Here is a 24,086-nt window from a genome sequence, read left to right on the forward strand (position 1 = left end):
TGAGAGTTAGTTGGACCCATTCTGAGTGCCTGGCCTGAGTTCGTTACTGATAGGACCCATTCTGAGCAACAGGTCTGAGTTGGTTACTGATAGGACCCATTCTGAGTGCCTGGTCTGAGTTGGTTACTGAGAGTTAGTTGGACCCATTCTGACAGCCTGGTCTGAGTTGGTTACTGATAGGACCCATTCTGAGTGCCTGGTCTTAGTTGGTTACTGATTGGACCCATTCTGAGTGCCTGGTCTGAGTTGGTTACTGATAGGACCCATTCTGACAGCCTGGTCTGAGTTGGTTACTGAGAGTTAGTAGGACCCATTCTGAGTGCCTGGTCTGAGTTGGTTACTAAGAGTCCGTAGGACCCATTCTGAGTGCCTGGTCTGAGTTGGTTACTGATAGGACCCATTCTGAGTCCCTGGTCTGAGTTGGTTACTGATAGGACCCATTCTGACAGCCTGGTCTGAGTTGGTTACTGAGAGTTAGTTGGACCCATTCTGAGTGCCTGGTCTGAGTTGGTTACTAAGAGTTAGTAGGACCCATTCTGAGTGCCTGGTCTGAGTTGGTTACTGATAGGACCCATTCTGAGTGCCTGGTCTGAGTTGGTTACTGAGAGTTAGTTGGACCCATTCTGAGTGACTGGTCTGAGTTGGTTACTAATAGGACCCATTCTGAGTGCCTGGTCTGAGTTGGTTACTGATAGGACCCATTCTGAGTGCCTGGTCTGAGTTGGTTACTGAGAGTTAGTTGGACCCATTCTGAGTGACTGGTCTGAGTTGGTTACTGATAGGACCCATTCTGAGTGCCTGGTCTGAGTTGGTTACTGAGAGTTAGTTGGACCCATCCTGAGTGCCTGGCCTGAGTTGGTTACTGAGAGTTAGTTGGACCCATTCTGAGTGACTGGTCTGAGTTGGTTACTGAGATCTAGTAGGACCCATTCTTAGTGCCTGGACTGAGTTGGTTACTGTTAGGACCCATTCTGACAGCCTGGTCTGAGTTGGTTACTGAGAGTTAGTTGGACCCATTCTGAGTGCCTGGCCTGAGTTGGTTACTGATAGGACCCATTCTGAGCAACAGGTCTGAGTTGGTTACTGATAGGACCCATTCTGAGTGCCTGGTCTGAGTTGGTTACTGAGAGTTAGTTGGACCCATTCTGACAGCCTGGTCTGAGTTGGTTACTGATAGGACCCATTCTGAGTGCCTAGTCTGAGTTGGTTACTGATTGGACCCATTCTGAGTGCCTGGTCTGAGTTGGTTACTGATAGGACCCATTCTGACAGCCTGGTCTGAGTTGGTTACTGATAGGACCCATTCTGAGCGCCTGGCCTGAGTTGGTTACTGATAGGACCCATTCTGAGTGCCTGGTCTGAGTTGGTTACTGAGAGTTAGTTGGACCCATTCTGACAGCCTGGTCTGAGTTGATTACTGAGAGTTAGCTGGACCCATTCTGAGTGCCTGGTCTGAGTTGGTTACTGAGAGTTAGTTGGACCCATTCTGAGTGCCTGGTCTGAGTTGGTTACTGAGAGTTAGTTGGACCCATTCTGAGTGCCTGGTCTGAGTTGGTTCCTGAGAGGTAGTTGGACCCATCCTGAGTGCCTGGCCTGAGTTGGTTACTGATAGGACCCATTCTGAGCGCCTGGTCTGAGTTGGTTACTGATAGGACCCATTCTGAGTGCCTGGTCTGAGTTGGTTACTGAGAGTTAGTTGGACCCATTCTGACAGCCTGGTCTGAGTTGGTTACTGATAGGACCCATTCTGAGTGCCTGGTCTGAGTTGGTTACTGATAGGACCCATTCTGAGTGCCTGGTCTGAGTTGGTTACTGAGAGTTAGTTGGACCCATTCTGAGTGCCTGGTCTGAGTTGGTTACTGAGAATTAGTTGGACCCATTCTCAGTGCCTGGTCTGAGTTGGTTACTGATAGGACCCATTCTGAGTGCCTGGTCTGAGTTGGTTACTGAGAGTTAGTTGGACCCATTCTGACAGCCTGGTCTGAGTTGGTTACTGATAGGACCCATTCTGAGTGCCTGGTCTTAGTTGGTTACTGATTGGACCCATTCTGAGTGCCTGGTCTGAGTTGGTTACTGATAGGACCCATTCTGACAGCCTGGTCTGAGTTGGTTACTGAGAGTTAGTAGGACCCATTCTGAGTGCCTGGTCTGAGTTGGTTACTAAGAGTTCGTAGGACCCATTCTGAGTGCCTGGTCTGAGTTGGTTACTGATAGGACCCATTCTGAGTGCCTGGTCTGAGTTGGTTACTGATAGGACCCATTCTGACAGCCTGGTCTGAGTGGGTTACTGAGAGTTAGTAGGACCCATTCTGAGTGCCTGGTCTGAGTTGGTTACTAAGAGTTAGTAGGACCCATTCTGAGTGCCTGGTCTGAGTTGGTTACTGATAGGACCCATTCTGAGTGCCTGGTCTGAGTTGGTTACTGAGAGTTAGTTGGACCCATTCTGAGTGACTGGTCTGAGTTGGTTACTAATAGGACCCATTCTGAGTGCCTGGTCTGAGTTGGTTACTGATAGGACCCATTCTGAGTGCCTGGTCTGAGTTGGTTACTGAGAGTTAGTTGGACCCATTCTGAGTGACTGGTCTGAGTTGGTTACTGATAGGACCCATTCTGAGTGCCTGGTCTGAGTTGGTTACTGAGAGTTAGTTGGACCCATCCTGAGTGCCTGGCCTGAGTTGGTTACTGAGAGTTAGTTGGACCCATTCTGAGTGACTGGTCTGAGTTGGTTACTGAGATCTAGTAGGACCCATTCTTAGTGCCTGGACTGAGTTGGTTACTGTTAGGACCCATTCTGACAGCCTGGTCTGAGTTGGTTACTGAGAGTTAGTTGGACCCATTCTGAGTGCCTGGCCTGAGTTGGTTACTGATAGGACCCATTCTGAGCAACAGGTCTGAGTTGGTTACTGATAGGACCCATTCTGAGTGCCTGGTCTGAGTTGGTTACTGAGAGTTAGTTGGACCCATTCTGACAGCCTGGTCTGAGTTGGTTACTGATAGGACCCATTCTGAGTGCCTGGTCTGAGTTGGTTACTGATTGGACCCATTCTGAGTGCCTGGTCTGAGTTGGTTACTGATAGGACCCATTCTGACAGCCTGGTCTGAGTTGGTTACTGATAGGACCCATTCTGAGCGCCTGGCCTGAGTTGGTTACTGATAGGACCCATTCTGAGTGCCTGGTCTGAGTTGGTTACTGAGAGTTAGTTGGACCCATTCTGACAGCCTGGTCTGAGTTGGTTACTGAGAGTTAGCTGGACCCATTCTGAGTGCCTGGTCTGAGTTGGTTACTGAGAGTTAGTTGGACCCATTCTGAGTGCCTGGTCTGAGTTGGTTACTGAGAGTTAGTTGGACCCATTCTGAGTGCCTGGTCTGAGTTGGTTCCTGAGAGGTAGTTGGACCCATCCTGAGTGCCTGGCCTGAGTTGGTTACTGATAGGACCCATTCTGAGCGCCTGGTCTGAGTTGGTTACTGATAGGACCCATTCTGAGTGCCTGGTCTGAGTTGGTTACTGAGAGTTAGTTGGACCCATTCTGACAGCCTGGTCTGAGTTGGTTACTGATAGGACCCATTCTGAGTGCCTGGTCTGAGTTGGTTACTGATAGGACCCATTCTGAGTGCCTGGTCTGAGTTGGTTACTGAGAGTTAGTTGGACCCATTCTGAGTGCCTGGTCTGAGTTGGTTACTGAGAGTTAGTTGGACCCATTCTCAGTGCCTGGTCTGAGTTGGTTACTGATACGACCCATTCTGAGTGCTTGGTCTGAGTTGGTTACTGAGAGTTAGTAGGACCCATTCTGAGCGCCTGGTCTGAGTTGGTTACTGACAGGACCCATTCTGAGTGCCTGGTCTGAGTTGGTTACTGATAGGAACCATTCTGAGTGCCTGGTCTGAGTTGGTTACTGAGAGTTAGTTGGACCCATTCTGAGTGCCTGGTCTGAGTTGGTTACTGAGAGTTAGTTGGACCCATTCTCAGTGCCTGGTCTGAGTTGGTTACTGATACGACCCATTCTGAGTGCTTGGTCTGAGTTGGTTACTGAGAGTTAGTAGGACCCATTCTGAGTGCCTGGTCTGAGTTGGTTACTGAGATTTAGTTGGACAAATTCTGACAGCCTGGTCTGAGTTGGTTACTGAGAGTTAGTTGGGTCCATTCTGACAGCCTGGTCTGAGTTTGTTACTGATAGGACCCATTTGGAGCGCCTGGCCTGAGTTGGTTACTGAGAGTTAGTTGGACCCATTCTGACAGCCTGGTCTGAGTTGGTTACTGAGAGTTAGCTGGACCCATTCTGATTGCCTGGTCTGAGTTGGTTACTGAGAGTTAGTTGGACCCATTCTCAGTGCCTGGTCTGAGTTGGTTACTGAGAGTTAGTTGGACCCATTCTGAGTGCCTGGTCTGAGTTGGTTCCTGAGAGTTACCTGGACCCATTCTTAGTGCCTGGTCTGAGTTGGTTACTGAGAGTTATTTGGACCCATTCTGAGTGCCTGGTCTGAGTTGGTTACTGAGAGTTAGTTGCACCCATTCTCAGTGCCTGGTCTGAGTTGGTTACTGATACGACCCATTCTGAGTGCTTGGTCTGAGTTGGTTACTGAGAGTTAGTAGGACCCATTCTGAGCGCCTGGTCTGAGTTGGTTACTGACAGGACCCATTCTGAGTGCCTGGTCTGAGTTGGTTACTGATAGGACCCATTCTGAGTGCCTGGTCTGAGTTGGTTACTGAGAGTTAGTTGGACCCATTCTGAGTGCCTGGTCTGAGTTGGTTACTGAGAGTTAGTTGGACCCATTCTCAGTGCCTGGTCTGAGTTGGTTACTGATACGACCCATTCTGAGTGCTTGGTCTGAGTTGGTTACTGAGAGTTAGTAGGACCCATTCTGAGTGCCTGGTCTGAGTTGGTTACTGAGATTTAGTTGGACAAATTCTGACAGCCTGGTCTGAGTTGGTTACTGAGAGTTAGTTGGGTCCATTCTGACAGCCTGGTCTGAGTTTGTTACTGATAGGACCCATTTGGAGCGCCTGGCCTGAGTTGGTTACTGAGAGTTAGTTGGACCCATTCTGACAGCCTGGTCTGAGTTGGTTACTGAGAGTTAGCTGGACCCATTCTGATTGCCTGGTCTGAGTTGGTTACTGAGAGTTAGTTGGACCCATTCTCAGTGCCTGGTCTGAGTTGGTTACTGAGAGTTAGTTGGACCCATTCTGAGTGCCTGGTCTGAGTTGGTTCCTGAGAGTTACCTGGACCCATTCTGAGTGCCTGGTCTGAGTTGGTTACTGAGAGTTAGTTGGGCCCATTCTGAGTGCCTGGTCTGAGTTGGTTACTGAGAGTTAGTTGGACCCATTCTGAGTGCCTGGTCTGAGTTGGTTCCTGAGAGTTAGCTGGACCCATTCTGAGTGCCTGGTCTGAGTTGGTTACTGAGAGTTAGTTGGACCCATTCTTACCTATGCAGGATGGCTGAGTGCCACTCCAGATGCCGTCATACTGACAGTATCGTCTTGCTGAACCCACCAACACCAAAGGAGGAGAGCAGGAGAAAGAGACAGAGGAGAGGTAGGTGAACCCACGGTCCTCTCTTCTTCCCTGGGCCGGGACTCCTGGGTCTCCACAGAACACAGCTAGAGGGGGTGGGATGGGGAGAGAGAGGGACGGGAGAGAGTTAGAGGAAGAGAGGGGAGGGGGAGGGGGAAGGGAGGGATGGGTGACAGAAGGGAGGAAAAGAAGGTGAGGGGGAAGGGAGGGAGGGATTGGTGGGTGAGATTGGTGAGTGAGGGAGTAAACGAGAAAGATAAATAGAGGGAGGGAGGGAGGGAGGGAGTAAGGGAGGGAGGGAGGGAGGGAGGATATATGTAAGATAGGTTATTGTTTTCTATAGATTTCTCTCATTTTTTTCCGTTATCTATCATTATTTATAAAGCATTTTAACACAGCACTGACTATCCAATATGAAACCAATGTGTCTGAAATGTATGTATCATTGTGGCTACGCAATGTGTCTCTGGAACATGTCTGTGCAGTGTGTCTGTGGAATGATTCTATGGAATGTGTCTCTGGAATGTGTCTCTGAAATGTGTCTCTGGAGTGTGTCTGTGGAATGTGTCTGTTAAATGTGTCTCTGGAATGTGTCTCTGAAATGTGTCTCTGAAATGTGTCTCTGGAATGTGTCTCTGAAATGTGTCTCTGAAATGTGTCTCTGGAATGTGTCTCTGGAATGTGTCTCTGGAATGTGTCTCTGAAATGTGTCTCTGAAATGTGTCTCTGGAATGTGTCTGTGGAATGTTTCTATGCAATGTGTCTCTGCAATGTGTCTCTGGAATGTGTCTCTGAAATGTGTCTCTGGAATGTGTCTGTGGAATGTTTCTCTGGATTATTTCTCTGGAATGTTTCTCTGGAAAGTGTCAGTGGAATATTGCTCTGGAATGTTTCTCTGGAATGTGTCTGTGCAATGTTTCTCTGGAATGTTTCTCTGGAATGTGTCTGTGGAATGTTTCTCTGGAATGTGTCTGTGGAATGTTTCTCTGGAATGTGTCTGTGGAATGTTTCTCTGGAATGTGTCTGTGGAATGTTTCTCTGGAATGTTTCTCTGGAATGTGTCTGTGGAATGTGTCTGTGGAATGTTTCTCTGGATTATTTCTCTGGAATGTTTCTCTGGAATGTGTCAGTGGAATATTGCTCTGGAATGTTTCTCTGGAATGTGTCTGTGGAATGTTTCTCTGGAATGTGTCTGTGGAATGTTTCTCTGGAATGTGTCTGTGGAATGTTTCTCTGGAATGTTTCTCTGGAATGTGTCTGTGGAATGTGTCTGTGGAATGTTTCTCTGGATTATTTCTCTGGAATGTTTCTCTGGAATGTGTCAGTGGAATATTGCTCTGGAATGTTTCTCTGGAATGTGTCTGTGGAATGTTTCTCTGGAATGTGTCTGTGGAATGTTTCTCTGGAATGTGTCTGTGGAATGTTTCTCTGGAATGTGTCTGTGGAATGTTTCTCTGGAATGTTTTTGTGGAATGTGTCTGTGGAATGTGTCTGTGGAATGTTTCTCTGGAATGTGTCTGTGGAATGTTTCTGTGGAATGTGTCTGTGGAATGTGTCTGTGGAATGTTTCTCTGCAATGTTTCTATGGAATGTGTCTGTGGAATGTTTCTCTGGAATGTGTCTGTGGAATGTTTCTGTGGAATGATTCTGTGGAATGTGTCTGTGGAATGTTTCTCTGCAATGTTTCTATGGAATGTGTCTGTGGAATGTTTCTCTGGAATGTGTCTGTGGAATGTTTCTGTGGAATGTGTCTGTGGAATGTGTCTGTGGAATGTGTCTGTGGAATGTTTCTCTGGATTATTTCTCTGGAATGTTTCTCTGGAATGTGTCAGTGGAATATTGCTCTGGAATGTTTCTCTGGAATGTGTCTGTGGAATGTTTCTCTGGAATGTGTCTGTGGAATGTTTCTCTGGAATGTGTCTGTGGAATGTTTCTCTGGAATGTGTCTGTGGAATGTTTCTCTGGAATGTTTCTCTGGAATGTGTCTGTGGAATGTGTCTGTGGAATGTTTCTCTGGATTATTTCTCTGGAATGTTTCTCTGGAATGTGTCAGTGGAATATTGCTCTGGAATGTTTCTCTGGAATGTGTCTGTGGAATGTTTCTCTGGAATGTTTCTCTGGAATGTGTCTGTGGAATGTTTCTCTGCAATGTTTCTATGGAATGTGTCTGTGGAATGTTTCTCTGGAATGTGTCTGTGGAATGTTTCTGTGGAATGATTCTGTGGAATGTGTCTGTGGAATGTTTCTCTGCAATGTTTCTATGGAATGTGTCTGTGGAATGTTTCTCTGGAATGTGTCTGTGGAATGTTTCTGTGGAATGTGTCTGTGGAATGTGTCTGTGGAATGTGTCTGTGGAATGTTTCTCTGGATTATTTCTCTGGAATGTTTCTCTGGAATGTGTCAGTGGAATATTGCTCTGGAATGTTTCTCTGGAATGTGTCTGTGGAATGTTTCTCTGGAATGTGTCTGTGGAATGTTTCTCTGGAATGTGTCTGTGGAATGTTTCTCTGGAATGTGTCTGTGGAATGTTTCTCTGGAATGTTTCTCTGGAATGTGTCTGTGGAATGTGTCTGTGGAATGTTTCTCTGGATTATTTCTCTGGAATGTTTCTCTGGAATGTGTCAGTGGAATATTGCTCTGGAATGTTTCTCTGGAATGTGTCTGTGGAATGTTTCTCTGGAATGTTTCTCTGGAATGTGTCTGTGGAATGTTTCTCTGGAATGTGTCTGTGGAATGTTTCTCTGGAATGTGTCTGTGGAATGTTTCTCTGGAATGTGTCTGTGGAATGTTTCTCTGGAATGTGTCTGTGGAATGTTTCTCTGGAATGTTTCTGTGGAATGTGTCTGTGGAATGTGTCTGTGGAATGTTTCTCTGGAATGTGTCTGTGGAATGTTTCTGTGGAATGTGTCTGTGGAATGTGTCTGTGGAATGTTTCTCTGCAATGTTTCTATGGAATGTGTCTGTGGAATGTTTCTCTGGAATGTGTCTGTGGAATGTTTCTGTGGAATGTGTCTGTGGAATGTGTCTGTGGAATGTTTATCTGCAATGTTTTTCTGGAATGTGTCTGCGGAATGTTTCTCTGGAATGTGTCTCTGAAATGTGTCTCTGGAATGTGTCTGTGGAATGTTTCTCTGGAATGTTTCTCTGGAATGTGTCTGTGGAATGTGTCTGTGGAATGTTTCTCTGGAATGTGTCAGTGGAATGTGTCTCTGGAATGTGTCTATGCAAGGTGTCTGTGGAATGTTTCTCTGGAATATTTCTCTGGAATGTTTCTCTGAAATGTGTCAGTGGAATATTGCTCTGGAATGTTTCTCTGGAATGTGTCTGTGGAATGTTTCTCTGGAATGTTTCTCTGGAATGTGTCTGTGGAATGTTTCTCTGGAATGTGTCTGTGGAATGTTTCTCTGGAATGTGTCTGTGGAATGTTTCTGTAGAATGTGTCTGTAGAATGTCTCTGTGGAATGTGTCTGTAGAATGTGTCTGTGGAATGTGTCTGTGGAATGTGTATGTGGAATGTGTCTGTAGAATGTGTCTGTAGAATGTGTCTGTAGAATGTGTCTGTAGAATGTGTCTGTGGAATGTGTCTGTAGAATGTGTCTGTAGAATGTGTCTGTAGAATGTGTCTGTGGAATGTGTCTGTAGAATGTGTATGTGGAATGTGTATGTGGAATGTGTATGTGGAATGTGTCTGTAGAATGTCTCTGTAGAATGTGTATGTGGAATGTGTATTTGGAATGTGTCTGTGGAATGTGTCTGTGGAATGTTTCTCTGCAATGTTTCTCTGGAATGTGTCTGTGGAATGTTTCTCTGGAATGTGTCTGTGGAATGTGTCTGTGGAATGTGTCTGTGGAATGTGGTCTGTGGAATGTGTCTGTGGAATATGTCTGTGGAATGTGTCTGTGGAATGTGTCTGCGGAATGTGGTCTGTGGAATGTGTCTGTGGAATGTGTCGGTGAAATGTGTCTGTTGAATGTGGTCTCTGCAATGTGTCTCTGCAATGTGTCTCTGCAATGTGTCTCTGCAATGTGTCTCTGCAATGTGTCTCTGTAATGTGTCTCTGCAATGTGTCTCTGCAATGTGTCTCTGGAATGTGTCTGTGGAACGTTTCTCTTGAATGTGTCTCTGCAATGTGTCTCTGCAATGTGTCTCTGGAATGTGTCTGTAGGATGTGTCTGTAGAATGTGTCTGTAGAATGTGTCTGTAGAATGTGTCTATAGAATGTGTCTGTAGAATGTGTTTGTGGAATGTCTCTGTGGAATGTGTCTGTAGAATGTGTATGTGGAATGTGTCTGTAGAATGTGTCTGTAGAATGTGTCTGTAGAATGTGTCTGTAGAATGTGTCTGTAGAATGTGTCTGTGGAATGTCTAAGTGTAATGTGTCTGTAGAATGTGTATGTGGAATGTGGTCTGTGGAATTTGTCTGTGGAATGTCTGTGGAATGTGTTTCTGCAATGTGTCTCTGCAATGTGTCTCTGCAATGTGTCTCTGCAATGTGTCTCTGCAATGTGTCTCTGGAATGTTTCTCTGCAATGTGTCTCTGCAATGTGTCTCTGCAATGTGTCTCTGTAATGTGTCTCTGCAATGTGTCTCTGGAATGTGTCTGTGGAATGTGTCTGAGGAATGTTTCTCTGGAATGTGTCTCTGCAATGTGTCTCTGCAATGTGTCTCTGGAATGTGTCTGTAGGATGTGTCTGTAGAATGTGTCTGTGGAATGTCTCTGTAGAATGTGTCTGTAGAATGTGTCTGTGGAATGTCTCTGTGGAATGTGTCTGTAGAATGTGTATGTGGAATGTGTCTGTAGAATGTGTCTGTAGAATGTGTATGTAGAATGTGTCTGTAGAATGTGTCTGTGGAATGTCTCTGTGGAATGTGTCTGTAGAATGTGTCTGTGGAATGTCTCTGTGGAATGTGTCTGTAGAATGTGTATGTGGAATGTGTCTGTAGAATGTGTCTGTAGAATGTGTCTGTAGAATGTGTCTGTAGAATGTGTCTGTAGAATGTGTCTGTGGAATGTCTCTGTGGAATGTGTCTGTAGAATGTGTCTGTAGAATGTGTCTGTGGAATGTCTCTGTGGAATGTGTCTGTAGAATGTGTATGTAGAATGTGTCTGTAGAATGTGTCTATAGAATGTGTCTGTAGAATGTGTCTGTAGAATGTGTCTGTAGAATGTGTCTGTAGAATGTCTCTGTGGAATGTCTCTGTGGAATGTGTCTGTGGAATGTGTCTGTGGAATGTGGTCTGTGGAATGTGTCTGTGGAATATGTCTGTGGAATGTGTCTGTGGAATGTGTCTGCGGAATGTGTCTGTGGAATGTGGTCTGTGGAATGTGTCTGTGGAATGTGTCGGTGAAATGTGTCTGTTGAATGTGGTCTCTGCAATGTGTCTCTGCAATGTGTCTCTGCAATGTGTCTCTGCAATGTGTCTCTGCAATGTGTCTCTGCAATGTGTCTCTGCAATGTGTCTCTGTAATGTGTCTCTGCAATTTGTCTCTGCAATGTGTCTCTGGAATGTGTCTGTGGAATGTGTCTGTGGAACGTTTCTCTTGAATGTGTCTCTGCAATGTGTCTCTGCAATGTGTCTCTGGAATGTGTCTGTAGGATGTGTCTGTAGAATGTGTCTGTAGAATGTGTCTGTAGAATGTGTCTATAGAATGTGTCTGTAGAATGTGTTTGTGGAATGTCTCTGTGGAATGTGTCTGTAGAATGTGTATGTGGAATGTGTCTGTAGAATGTGTCTGTAGAATGTGTCTGGGGAATGTGTCTGTAGAATGTGTCTGTAGAATGTGTCTGTGGAATGTCTAAGTGTAATGTGTCTGTAGAATGTGTATGTGGAATGTGGTCTGTGGAATTTGTCTGTGGAATGTCTGTGGAATGTGTTTCTGCAATGTGTCTCTGCAATGTGTCTCTGCAATGTGTCTCTGCAATGTGTCTCTGCAATGTGTCTCTGGAATGTTTCTCTGCAATGTGTCTCTGCAATGTGTCTCTGCAATGTGTCTCTGTAATGTGTCTCTGCAATGTGTCTCTGGAATGTGTCTGTGGAATGTGTCTGAGGAATGTTTCTCTGGAATGTGTCTCTGCAATGTGTCTCTGCAATGTGTCTCTGGAATGTGTCTGTAGGATGTGTCTGTAGAATGTGTCTGTGGAATGTCTCTGTAGAATGTGTCTGTGGAATGTGTCTGTAGAATGTGTCTGTAGAATGTGTCTGTAGAAAGTGTCTGTAGAATGTGTCTGTAGAATGTGTCTGTAGAATGTGTCTGTGGAATGTCTCTGTAGAATGTGTCTGTAGAATGTGTCTGTAGAATGTGTCTGTGGAATGTGTCTGTAGAATGTGTCTGTAGAATGTCTCTGTGGAATGTGTCTACAGAATGTGTCTGTAGAATGTGTCTGTGGAATGTGTCTGTAGAATGTGTCTGTAGAATGTGTCTGTAGAATGTCTCTGTGGAATGTCTCTGTAGAATGTGTCTGTAGAATGTGTCTGTAGAATGTGTCTGTAGAATGTGTCTGTGGAATGTCTCTGTGGAATGTGTCTGTAGAATGTGTATGTGGAATGTGTCTGTAGAATGTGTCTGTAGAATGTGTCTGTAGAATGTGTCTGTAGAATGTGTCTGTGGAATGTCTCTGTGGAATGTGTCTGTAGAATGTGTCTGTGGAATGTCTCTGTGGAATGTGTCTGTAGAATGTGTATGTGGAATGTGTCTGTAGAATGTGTCTGTAGAATGTGTCTGTAGAATGTGTCTGTAGAATGTGTCTGTGGAATGTCTCTGTGGAATGTGTCTGTAGAATGTGTCTGTAGAATGTGTCTGTGGAATGTCTCTGTGGAATGTGTCTGTAGAATGTGTATGTAGAATGTGTCTGTAGAATGTGTCTGTAGAATGTGTCTGTAGAATGTGTCTGTAGAATGTGTCTGTAGAATGTCTCTGTGGAATGTGTCTGTAGAATGTGTATGTGGAATGTGTCTGTAAAATGTGTCTGTAGAATGTGTCTGTGGAATGTGTATGTGGAATGTGTCTGTAGAATCTGTCTGTGGAATGTGTATGTGGAATGTGTATGTAGAATGTGTCTGTGGAATGTCTCTGTGGAATGTGTCTGTAGAATGTGTCTGTAGAATGTGTCTGTAGAATGTGTCTGTAGAATGTCTCTGTGGAATGTGTCTGTAGAATGTTTCTGTGGAATGTGTCTGTAGAATGTGTATGTGGAATGTGTCTGTAGAATGTGTCTGTAGAATGTGTCTGTAGAATGTGTCTGTAGAATGTGTCTGTGGAATGTGTCTGTAGAATGTGTCTGTAGAATGTGTCTGTAGAATGTGTCTGTGGAATGTGTCTGTAGAATGTGTATGTGGAATGTGTATGTGGAATGTGTATGTGGAATGTGTCTGTAGAATGTGTCTGTAGAATGTCTCTGTAGAATGTCTCTGTAGAATGTGTATGTGGAATGTGTCTGTAGAATGTGTCTGTAGAATGTCTCTGTAGAATGTGTATGTGGAATGTGTATGTGGAATGTGTCTGTAGAATGTGTCTGTGGAATGTCTCTGTGGAATGTCTCTGTAGAATGTGTATGTGGAATGTGTATGTGGAATGTGTCTGTAGAATGTGTCTGTGGAATGTGTATGTGGAATGTGTCTGTAGAATGTGTCTGTAGAATGTGTATGTGGAATGTGTATGTGGAATGTGTATGTGGAATGTGTCTGTAGAATGTGTCTGTAGAATGTGTATGTGGAATGTGTATGTGGAATGTGTCTGTAGAATGTGTCTGTGGAATGTGTATGTGGAATGTGTATGTGGAATGTGTCTGTAGAATGTGTCTGTGGAATGTGTATGTGGAATGTGTATGTGGAATGTGTCTGTAGAATGTGTCTGTAGAATGTGTCTGTAGAATGTGTATGTGGAATGTGTATGTGGAATGTGTATGTGGAATGTGTCTGTAGAATGTGTCTGTAGAATGTGTATGTGGAATGTGTATGTGGAATGTGTCTGTAGAATGTGTCTGTGGAATGTGTCTGTAGAATGTGTATGTGGAATGTGTCTGTAGAATGTCTCTGTAGAATGTGTATGTGGAATGTGTATGTGGAATGTGTCTGTAGAATGTGTCTGTAGAATGTGTATGTGGAATGTGTCTGTAGAATGTGTCTGTAGAATGTCTCTGTAGAATGTGTATGTGGAATGTGTCTGTAGAATGTGTCTGTAGAATGTCTCTGTAGAATGTGTATGTGGAATGTGTATGTGGAATGTGTCTGTAGAATGTGTCTGTAGAATGTCTCTGTAGAATGTGTCTGTAGAATGTGTATGTGGAATGTCTCTGTAGAATGTGAATGTGGAATGTGTCTGTAGAATGTGTCTGTAGAATGTCTCTGTAGAATGTGTATGTGGAATGTGTATGTGGAATGTCTCTGTGGAATGTCTCTGTGGAATGTGTCTGTAGAATGTGTCTGTAGAATGTCTCTGTAGAATGTGTATGTGGAATGTGTCTGTAGAATGTGTCTGTAGAATGTGTCTGTAGAATGTCTCTGTAGAATGTGTATGTGGAATGTGTATGTGGAATGTGTCTGTAGAATGTGTCTGTAGAATGTCTCTGTAGAATGTGTATGTGGAATGTGTCTGTAGAATGTGTCTGTAGAATGTCTCTGTAGAATGTGTTTGTGGAATGTGTCTGTAGAATGTGTCTGTAGAATGTCTCTGTAGAATGTGTATGTGGAATGTGTCTGTAGAATGTGTCTGTAGAATGTGTCTGTAGAATGTGTATGTAGAATGTGTCTGTAGAATGTCTCTGTAGAATGTGTCTGTAGAATGTGTCTGTAGAATGTGCTACCTGCACATGTTATGTCCTTATTCCTAGTCATAGCTCAGATTCCATTCTATTCCAGCGGGTTACTTACGGAAGCACTGTGGTTTATCTCCGTTCCAGATGCCTTTTCCCTGGCAGATGAGCACGGTGGGCAGGGAGAGCTGGTAACCCTGGTTACAAGCGTAACTAACGCTGTTGCCCCAGGTGAAGTCTGTTCCAACCACCTGGCCGTTAGGGATGGGAGGAGGGGCCGTACACACTATAGCTGGAGAGAGAGACACAGGCTAGATATCGAATCAAATCAAATGCTTACTTCCCAAACAACGCAGAATACAATGAACGCAGAATACAATGAAAAATTAGTAACACGAGGAATAAATACACAATGAACAACGTAGCAGTCCTTAGTCAATGATAGCTTAGCTACATATAGGAAGTACCAGTCCTTAGTCAATGATAGCTTAGCTATATACAGGAAGTACCAGTCCTTAGTCAATGATAGCTTAGCTTTATACAGGAAGTACCAGTCCTTAGTCAATGATAGCTTAGCTATATACAGGAAGTACCAGTCCTTAGTCAATGATAGCTTAGCTATATACAGGAAGTACCAGTCCTTAGTCAATGATAGCTTAGCTATATACAGGAAGTGCCAGTCCTTAGTCAATGATAGCTTAGCTATATACAGGAAGTACCAGTCCTTAGTCAATGATAGCTTGGCTATATACAGGGAGTACCGGTCCTAGTCATCGATAGCTTGGCTGTATACAGGGAGTACCAGTCCCTAGTCATCGATAGCTTGGCTATATACAGGAAATACCAGTCCTTAGTCAATGATAGCTTAGCTTTATACAGGAAGTGCCAGTCCTTAGTCAATGATAGCTTGGCTATATACAGGGAGTACCGGTCCTAGTCATCGATAGCTTGGCTATATACAGGGAGTACCAGTCCTTAGTCATCGATAGCTTGTGTGTGTGTGTGTGTGTGTGTGTGTGTATATATATATATATATGTTTGTCTGTTTACGTGTTGGTGTGTGTCAGTACCTTTGCATTGTGGCCTGGTCCCGTTCCATGTGCGGTCTTTAGTGCAGACCAGGGTTGAAGCGCGATCAGCGTCCATAGTGAATCCCGGGGCACACTGGAAACTCACAGTGCTGTTATAGGTGAAGTCACTGCCCAGCCTCAAACCATTAGCTGGCACACCTGGGTCTCCACACAATATCACTGGGGGGGAAGAAAGAGAGAGAGAGAGAGAGAGAGAGAGAGAGAGAGAGAGAGAGAGAGAGAGGAGAGAGAGAGAGAGGAGAGAGAGATAGTCAATTAAACATCCCAAATCCAAATCCTCTATAATTTAATAGCTTTTTTTATGTTATTTGGTTAGAGAAAGTCTATATAGCATCAATCTATACTTAATAATCACTAAATTAAAACACTCCAGACACGATAACAGACCGTAAACACACCGTTTAAATGGCATGAGGCCTGTAAGAGTTACTATGGAAGTTAATGAACTGTTATACACACTAACTGTAGCGTCCCCAGAGCAACTAATATATCAAACAAACTTACCAACCTAGACAGGCAACATGTCTCCCATGGCTTCACAACCAATAAGCTGCTGAAGTATAAAATATCCCTTCCTAGACAGTACTTATTATAGCCTATGGCTTCAAGCAGTCTTATAGGAAACAAACTCGGAGAAAATAACTTTCAATTGTATTGTAGTTGAACTGAGGTACAAATTACTGAGACACTTCCCTCCCAATGGAGACACAATAGCCAAAACATCTAGAAGATTCTAACTCCCCGCTCACCATTTTTTTGTGTGTGTGTCATCCTTACCCAGACTCCCTACATCAGGCAATCTAGAGCCGTAATCTCACTGTCTGATTGATTGCGAAACTACTCAGTATCCCTCCCTGATGGAGACAGAAGAGGCTGTATGTCTACCCAGTTCCCTGAGCCTACGCTTCTAACAGCCACAGCCTGAGGAAACTGTTGCTCCAGAAGCCCTATTTTACACAACAAGTGTTAAAATGGCTTACAAAGACTCACACGCTGTAACTTCTGTACTACTCCCCAAAGAAGTCAGCTTGTTGTTGGTACCAGGTGTATTGTTGTCAGTATTCAGCTTGCTGTTGGTACCAGGTGTATTGTTGTCAGAAGTCAGTATTCAGAGTGTTGTTGACACCAGGTGTATTGTTGTCAGAAGTCAGTAATCAGCTTGTTGTTGGTACCAGGTGTATTGTTGTCAGTATTTAGCTTGTTGTTGATACCAGGTGTATTGTTGTCAGTATTCAGCTTGTTGTTGATACCAGGTGTATTGTTGTCAGTATTCAGCTTGTTGTTGGTACCAGGTGTATTGTTGTTAGAAGTCAGTATTCAGCTTGTTGTTGACACCAGGTGTATTGTTGTCAGAAGTCAGTAATCAGCTTGTTGTTGCTACCAGGTGTATTGTTGTCAGTAATCAGATTGTTGTTGATACCAGGTGTATTGTTGTCAGTATTCAGCTTGTTGTTGATACCAGGTGTATTGTTGTCAGTATTCAGCTTGTTGTTGATACCAGGTGTATTGTTGGACTTTATGCTTTATGGACTCAGAGGAGAGGTTTAAAACAACATGTACTCAGAGGAGAGGTTTAAAACAACATGGACTCAGAGGAGAGGTTTAAAACAACATGGACTCAGAGGAGAGGTTTAAAACAACATGGACTCAGAGGGGAGGTTTAAAACAACATGGACTCAGAGGAGAGGTTTAAAACAACATGGACTCAGAGGAGAGGTTTAAAACAACATGTACTCAGAGGAGAGGTTTAAAACAACATGGACTCAGAGGAGAGGTTTAAAACAACATGTACTCAGAGGAGAGGTTTAAAACAACATGTACTCAGAGGAGAGGTTTAAAACAACATGTACTCAGAGGAGAGGTTTAAAACAACATGGACTCAGAGGAGAGGTTTAAAACAACATGTACTCAGAGGAGAGGTTTAAAACAACATGTACTCAGAGGAGAGGTTTAAAACAACATGGACTCAGAGGAGAGGTTTAAAACAACATGGACTCAGAGGAGAGGTTTAAAACAACATGTACTCAGAGGAGAGGTTTAAAACAACATGTACTCAGAGGAGAGGTTTAAAACAACATGTACTCAGAGGAGAGGTTTAAAACAACATGGACTCAGAGGAGAGGTTTAAAACAACATGGACTCAGAGGAGAGGTTTAAAACAACATGTACTCAGAGGAGAGGTTTAAAACAACATGTACTCAGAGGAGAGGTTTAAAACAACATGTACTCAGAGGAGAGGTTTAAAACAACATGGACTCAGAGGAGAGGTTTAAAACAACATGGACTCAGAGGAGAGGTTTAAAACAACATGGACTCAGAGGAGAGGTTTAAAACAACATGGACTCAGAGGAGAGGTTTAAAACAACATGTACTCAGAGGAGAGGTTTAAAACAACATGGACTCAGAGGAGAGGTTTAAAACAACATGGACTCAGAGGAGAGGTTTTAACCAACATCTCAGAGGAGAGGTTTAAAACAACATGTACTCAGAGGAGAGGTTTAAAACAACATGGACTCAGAGGAGAGGTTTAAAACAACATGGACTCAGAGGAGAGGTTTAAACCAACATCTCAGAGGAGAGGTTTAAAACAACATGTACTCAGAGGAGAGGTTTAAAACAACATGGACTCAGAGGAGAGGTTTAAAACAACATGGACTCAGAGGAGAGGTTTAAAACAACATGGACTCAGAGGAGAGGTTTAAAACAACATGTACTCAGAGGAGAGGTTTAAAACAACATGTACTCAGTTGAGAGATTTAAAACAACATGGACTCAGAGGAGAGGTTTAAAACAACATCTCAGAGGAGAGGTTTAAAACAACATCTCAGAGGAGAGGTTTAAAACAACATGTACTCAGAGGAGAGGTTTAAAACAACATGTACTCAGAGGAGAGGTTTAAAACAACATGTACTCAGAGGAGAGATTTAAAACAACATGTACTCAGAGGAGAGGTTTAAAACAACATGTACTCAGAGGAGAGGTTTAAAACAACATGGACTCAGAGGAGAGGTTTAAAACAACATGGACTCAGAGGAGAGGTTTAAAACAACATGGACTCAGAGGAGAGGTTTAAACCAACATCTCAGAGGAGAGGTTTAAAACAACATGTACTCAGAGGAGAGGTTTAAAACAACATGGACTCAGAGGAGAGGTTTAAAACAACATGGACTCAGAGGAGAGGTTTAAAACAACATGGACTCAGAGGAGAGGTTTAAAACAACATGTACTCAGAGGAGAGGTTTAAAACAACATGTACTCAGTTGAGAGATTTAAAACAACATGGACTCAGAGGAGAGGTTTAAAACAACATCTCAGAGGAGAGGTTTAAAACAACATCTCAGAGGAGAGGTTTAAAACAACATGTACTCAGAGGAGAGGTTTAAAACAACATGTACTCAGAGGAGAGGTTTAAAACAACATGTACTCAGAGGAGAGATTTAAAACAACATGTACTCAGAGGAGAGGTTTAAAACAACATGTACTCAGAGGAGAGGTTTAAAACAACATGGACTCAGAGGAGAGGTTTAAAACAACATGTACTCAGAGGAGAGGTTTAAAACAACATGTACTCAGAGGAGAGGTTTAAAACAACATGTACTCAGAGGAGAGGTTTAAAACAACATGGACTCTCTGACCTCTATGTTTTCTTCGATGTATACATGACAGTCTGCAATAGAGAAGCTACACTGAACAACAATATGGACACAACAAACAGTTGGTCCCATGTTTCATGAGTTGAAATAAAAGATCCCAGAAATGTTCCACACGGACAGAAACGCAAATGTCTCCAAAATGTTTGTTTTACATCCCTGATAGTGAGCATTTCTCTTTCGTCAAGATAATCCATCCACCTGACAGGTGTGGCATATCAAGAAGCTGATTAAACAGCATGATAATTACACAGGTGCACCTTGTGCAGAGGACATAAAAAGGCCACTCTAAAATGTGTGGTTTTGTAACACAACACAATGCCACTGAAGTCTCAACTTTTGAGGGAGTGTGCTATTGGCATGTTGACTGCCGGAATGTCTACCAGAGCTGTTGGAAGAGAATTGAATGTTCATTTCTCTATCATAAGCCGCTTCCAACGTCATTTTAGAGAATTTGCCAGTACGTCCAATCGGCCTCACTACGCAAAGCTCATCTACATGCTCGTCATCCTCAACAGGATCTTGACCTAACTACCGTTTGGCGTCGTAGACGACCTCACTGCTCATCTTTGATGACCGCTGGCTGGAGAAGTTATTTATTTACAGATGAATCACGGTTTCACCGGCCAGATGGCAGACAGCGTGTACGGCGTTGTGTGGGCGAGCGGTTTGCTGATATCAACGTTGTGAACAGAGTGCCCTATGGTGGCGGTGGGATTATGTTGGGGGCAGGCAGAAGCTACCGACAACAAACACGATTGCATTTTATCGATGGCAATTCCTGGGAGCTGAAAATGTCCCAGTTCTTCCATACTCACCAGACATGTCACACATTGAGCATGTTTGGGATGCTCTGGATCTACGTGTACAACAGCATGTTCCAGTACCCGACAATATACAGCAACTTCACACAGACATTTGAAGAGGAGAGGTACAACATTCCACAGACCACAATCAACAGCCTGATCAACTCTATGAGAAGGAGATGTGTCTCGCTGCCTGAGGCAAATGGTGGACACACAATCAACAGCCTGATCAACTCTATGAGAAGGAGATGTGTCTCGCTGCCTGAGGCAAATGGTGGTCACACAATCAACAGCCTGATCAACACAACCTGAAACGGACTGTTTTTCTGAAGATATTTTTAAGAGTACAGATGGATATCTGTATTCCCAGTCATGTGAAATCCATAGATTAGGCCCAAATGAATGTATTTCTATTGACTGATTTCCTCAAACGAACTGTAACTCGGTCAAATCTTAGAAATGTTTTCCATGTTGCGTTTATATTTTTTGATGAGTGTACCTGGGAAAGTGTATGACTAAAAACAAAACAAATATGATGGAATGATAAAGAATAAATAAATAAATAAATGAAACCATGTAAAAAACAAGGAGCAACGGGCAACTCCCTGCACAGTTTAAGTTTGACCGCTCTTAGCTGACCAATGGGGACTACCCTTTACCCTACTCGTGCAAGTGTGTGTTTTTAGTTTCTCTCTGTACCCGTGCACTCAGGCATGCTCCCGGTCCAGGTCCCGTTAACCGTGCAGTGGCGTGTGAGCAGTCCGTTGGAGTAGTAACCGTCTCGACAGGTGTAGGTGATGGAGCGGGAAAACACCAGGCCATCATGAGACAGGATCTGAGAGTTACGGGGTGTTCCTGGGTTTCCACAGGAGATCACTGAGAGAGGGAGACAGAGGGAGAGAGGGAGAGGGAGAGAGAGGGAGGGAGAGAGGGAGAGGGAGAGAGAGGGAGGGAGAGAGGGAGAGAGAGAGAGCAGTGTTATTGTCAATTCCAAAAACATTGAGGAAATCTGTGTGTGAGAAAACATAATGGTCTTTTTGGTAGATCTGCAACGCCTTTACCGGTAGTGGGGTCGATTCCGGGGACCACTCATATGTATGCACTCATGACTGTGTCGCTTTGGATAAAAGCATCTGCTAAATCATAATAAGAAATGAGGGCTTCTCCTCAGCCGAACTCTCTCTGTCTCCATTTGTCAATTAAATTCAAAGGGCTCTATTGGAAACATATGTTTACATTGCCAAAGCAAATGGACAATAAACAAATGAGAAGTAAACAGAGGGAAACAGTAGTGAACATTACACTCACAAAAATGATTAAATTAATATAGACGTTTCAAATGTTATATTATTGGTCACATATCTTCCTGCTGTGATGTCACACATGCGATATTCCACCTATCAGATGTGGGAGTTTATCAATGTTTGATTTGTTTTCGAATTCTTTGTGGATCTGTGTAATCTGAGGGAAATATGTCTCTCTAATGTGGTCATACATTGGGCAGGAGGTTAGGAAGTGCAGCTCAGTTTCCACCTCATTTTGTGGGCAGTGAGCACATAGCCTGTATTCTCTTGAGAGCCATGTCTGCCTACGGCGGCCTTTCTCAATAGCAAGGCTATGCTCACTGATTCTGTACATAGTCAAAGCTTTCCTTAAGTTTGGGTCAGTCACAGTGGTCAGGTATTCTGCCACTGTGTACTCTCTGTTTAGGGTCAGTCACAGTGGTCAGGTATTCTGCTCTCCTCTCCTCTCCTCTCCTCTCCTCTCCTCTCCTCTCCTCTCCTCTCCTCTCCTCTCCTCTCCTCTCCTCTCCTCTCCTCTCCTCTCCTCTCCTCTCCTCTCTTCTCCTCTCCTCTCCTCTCCTCTCCTCTCCTCTCCTCTCCTCTCCTCTCTCTCCTCTCCTCTCCTCTCCTCTCCTCTCCTCTCCTCTCCTCTCCTCTCCTCTCCTCAGTCCCTGATGTCTCTTCATTTCCCTCTTGCTTTCTTTCTCTCTCTTCTACCACTCTATCCATCACTTATTCCTCTGCATCCCCTTTCTCTCCCTCCTTAATTAATCACAGTCTAATTCCTTCGTCCGTGTCTAGTGGATGGTGATGTGTATGTTCATTACTGTCTCCTTCCCGCCCTAGGCCACCACAGCGCTCCATGTGTCTGTGTCCACAGCCCCACTATAATGACCAGCTGTGACTGGGCCTTGATGTCTTTGCCAACCACAAACAGGTGGGCACCCCTGAGCTGACAGACAGCAAATAGACCACACGGAGGGAGGGAGGGAGGGAGGGAGTGAGTGAGTGAGTGAGTGAGTGAGGGAGGGAGGGAGGGAGGGAGGGAGGGAGGGAGAGAGAGAGAGAGAGAGAGAGAGAGAGAGAGAGAGAGAGAGACAAAGAGAGAGACAGAGAGAGCAGTGGGTCTGAGAGAGAGACATAGAGAGAGAGAGAGAGAGAGAGAGAGAGAGAGAGAGAGAGACAGAGACAGAGAGAGAGAGAGAGAGAGAGAGAGAGAGAGAGAGAGAGACCGAGAGATAGACAGAGAGAGAGAGACAGAGAGAGCAGTGGGTCTGCAACCCTGGGCCTGAAGGGACAGTGGATGAGCAAATGGTTCAATTCAGAGGTACATTTTTATTTTCATATCTGTAATGTAAGTGATTTTCACTGTTAATTTTTTATGTATTGCTGTAATATCATTGATTCATGTGATTGTTTTCTGTGACACTGATACTAATTACTAATAGTAATCTCTTTTGTCAAAAGGTCGCTGTCCTTTCCGGCAGTATATGTCCAGCAAGCCGGCAAAGTATGGCATCAAGAAATGGGTGGCCTGTGACGCACAATCCAGCTATGCTTGGAAGATACAAGTCTATACAGGGAAGCCGACCAATGGAGGCGAGGAGAAGAACCAGGGGATGTGGGTTGTGCTTGGTGTGACAGATGGACTGAGGGGGCACGATGTTAAGTGTGATAATTTATTCACCTCTTATGAACTCAGCCAGCAGCTCCTGAAGAGAAAGATCACCATAGTTGGCACAGTTAGAAAGAACAGGCCTGAGCTCCCCCCTGCACTCCTCACAACAAGGGGAGAGAGAGGCCTTCTCATATAGACAGCTCTGAGAGGACCTCTCATCAAAGTTTGCCTTCACCCCAACCACCACTCTAGTTTCTTACCTCCCAACAAGAACTACAGGAACAAGAATATGGTCCTCCTGAGCCCAATGATGGTGAGGACAGGAAGCAAGCCATCATCCTGGACTACAACCACAACAAAGGAGGCGTGGACAACCTGGACAAGGTGATTGGAACTTACAGCTGCAGGAGGACGACTGCCCGCTGGCCCCTGGTCATCTTCCATAACATCATTGATGTGTCCTCAAACAATGCCTTCGTGATACAGCACATGATCAACTCTATCTGGATGCCTGATAAGCGGAACAAGAGGAGGGTGTTCCTGGGGCAGCTGGGAAAGGCACTTGTAACCCCACACATTCAAAGAAGCGAGCACCTCCCTCCTGCACAGCAGCCTCTGCAGCGCTTGTGAAAGCTGTTCAGGGGGCTGAGTCTTGTCCTGATCCACCTGAGGCTGCGGCTGGGGCAGGGAAGAGGAGGAGATGCCAATTCTGCCCCCCAAAGAAGGACTGTAAAATAAATACTATGTGCTGTACATGTGAGAAATACATCTGCAACGTCCATGCACACAGATGTCCTACACGTCCTACACGTCCTACACGTCCTACACGTCCTACACGTCCTACACGTCCTACACGTCCTACACGTGCTTATTAGAGTGGTTTGATTAATGATCATCGCATTTTTGTTTTGTATCTATTACCTTATTTTATTCTTATTTATTTGTGTTGTTTACACACCTTGTGGGTTTAAAGATGAGAGAAGATTAATATTGCGTAGTTTAAATTCCTCATTATACGAGAATATATCACTATGTTGCCAAGACAAATCTGTTACTTCCATTCAATAAAATGCATTCATTCATTCATTCATTCATTCATTCATTAATTCATTCAGTCATTCATTTATTCATTTATTCATTCATTCATTTATTCATTCATGCATTTATTCATTCATTTATTCATTTATTCATTCATTCATTCATTCATTCATTTATTCATTCATTCATTTATTCATAAATTTATTCATTCATTCATTTATTCATTAAGTTATTCATTCATTCATTCATTCATTCAAAAGTAATTTGCACATTTCTCTTACTTTCTTAGGCGATACAAGTGGTGTTTCTATACCTTCAGCAAAATAATAATAAACTT

At 44.0% G+C, this 24,086-nt stretch overlaps 1 protein-coding gene across 1 annotated transcript in view; it reads right to left on the reverse strand.

Moving 5' to 3' along the window:
- The window catches only part of LOC110518582 (CUB and sushi domain-containing protein 2-like), a 458,013-nt gene that overhangs the window by 81,946 nt on the left and 351,981 nt on the right, over nt 1–24,086 (reverse strand). The window contains exons 47-50 of the mRNA XM_036953653.1: nt 20,510–20,686; nt 15,334–15,513; nt 14,382–14,555; nt 5,423–5,596 (exon numbers count right to left, since the gene is read on the reverse strand). Of these exons, the coding sequence (XP_036809548.1) occupies nt 5,423–5,596; nt 14,382–14,555; nt 15,334–15,513; nt 20,510–20,686 (705 nt within the window). The remainder of the gene's footprint in view (nt 1–5,422; nt 5,597–14,381; nt 14,556–15,333; nt 15,514–20,509; nt 20,687–24,086) is intronic.

Source organism: Oncorhynchus mykiss, chromosome 18 (genome assembly GCF_013265735.2).
Source record: "Oncorhynchus mykiss isolate Arlee chromosome 18, USDA_OmykA_1.1, whole genome shotgun sequence".
NCBI classification, from domain to species: domain Eukaryota; kingdom Metazoa; phylum Chordata; class Actinopteri; order Salmoniformes; family Salmonidae; genus Oncorhynchus; species Oncorhynchus mykiss.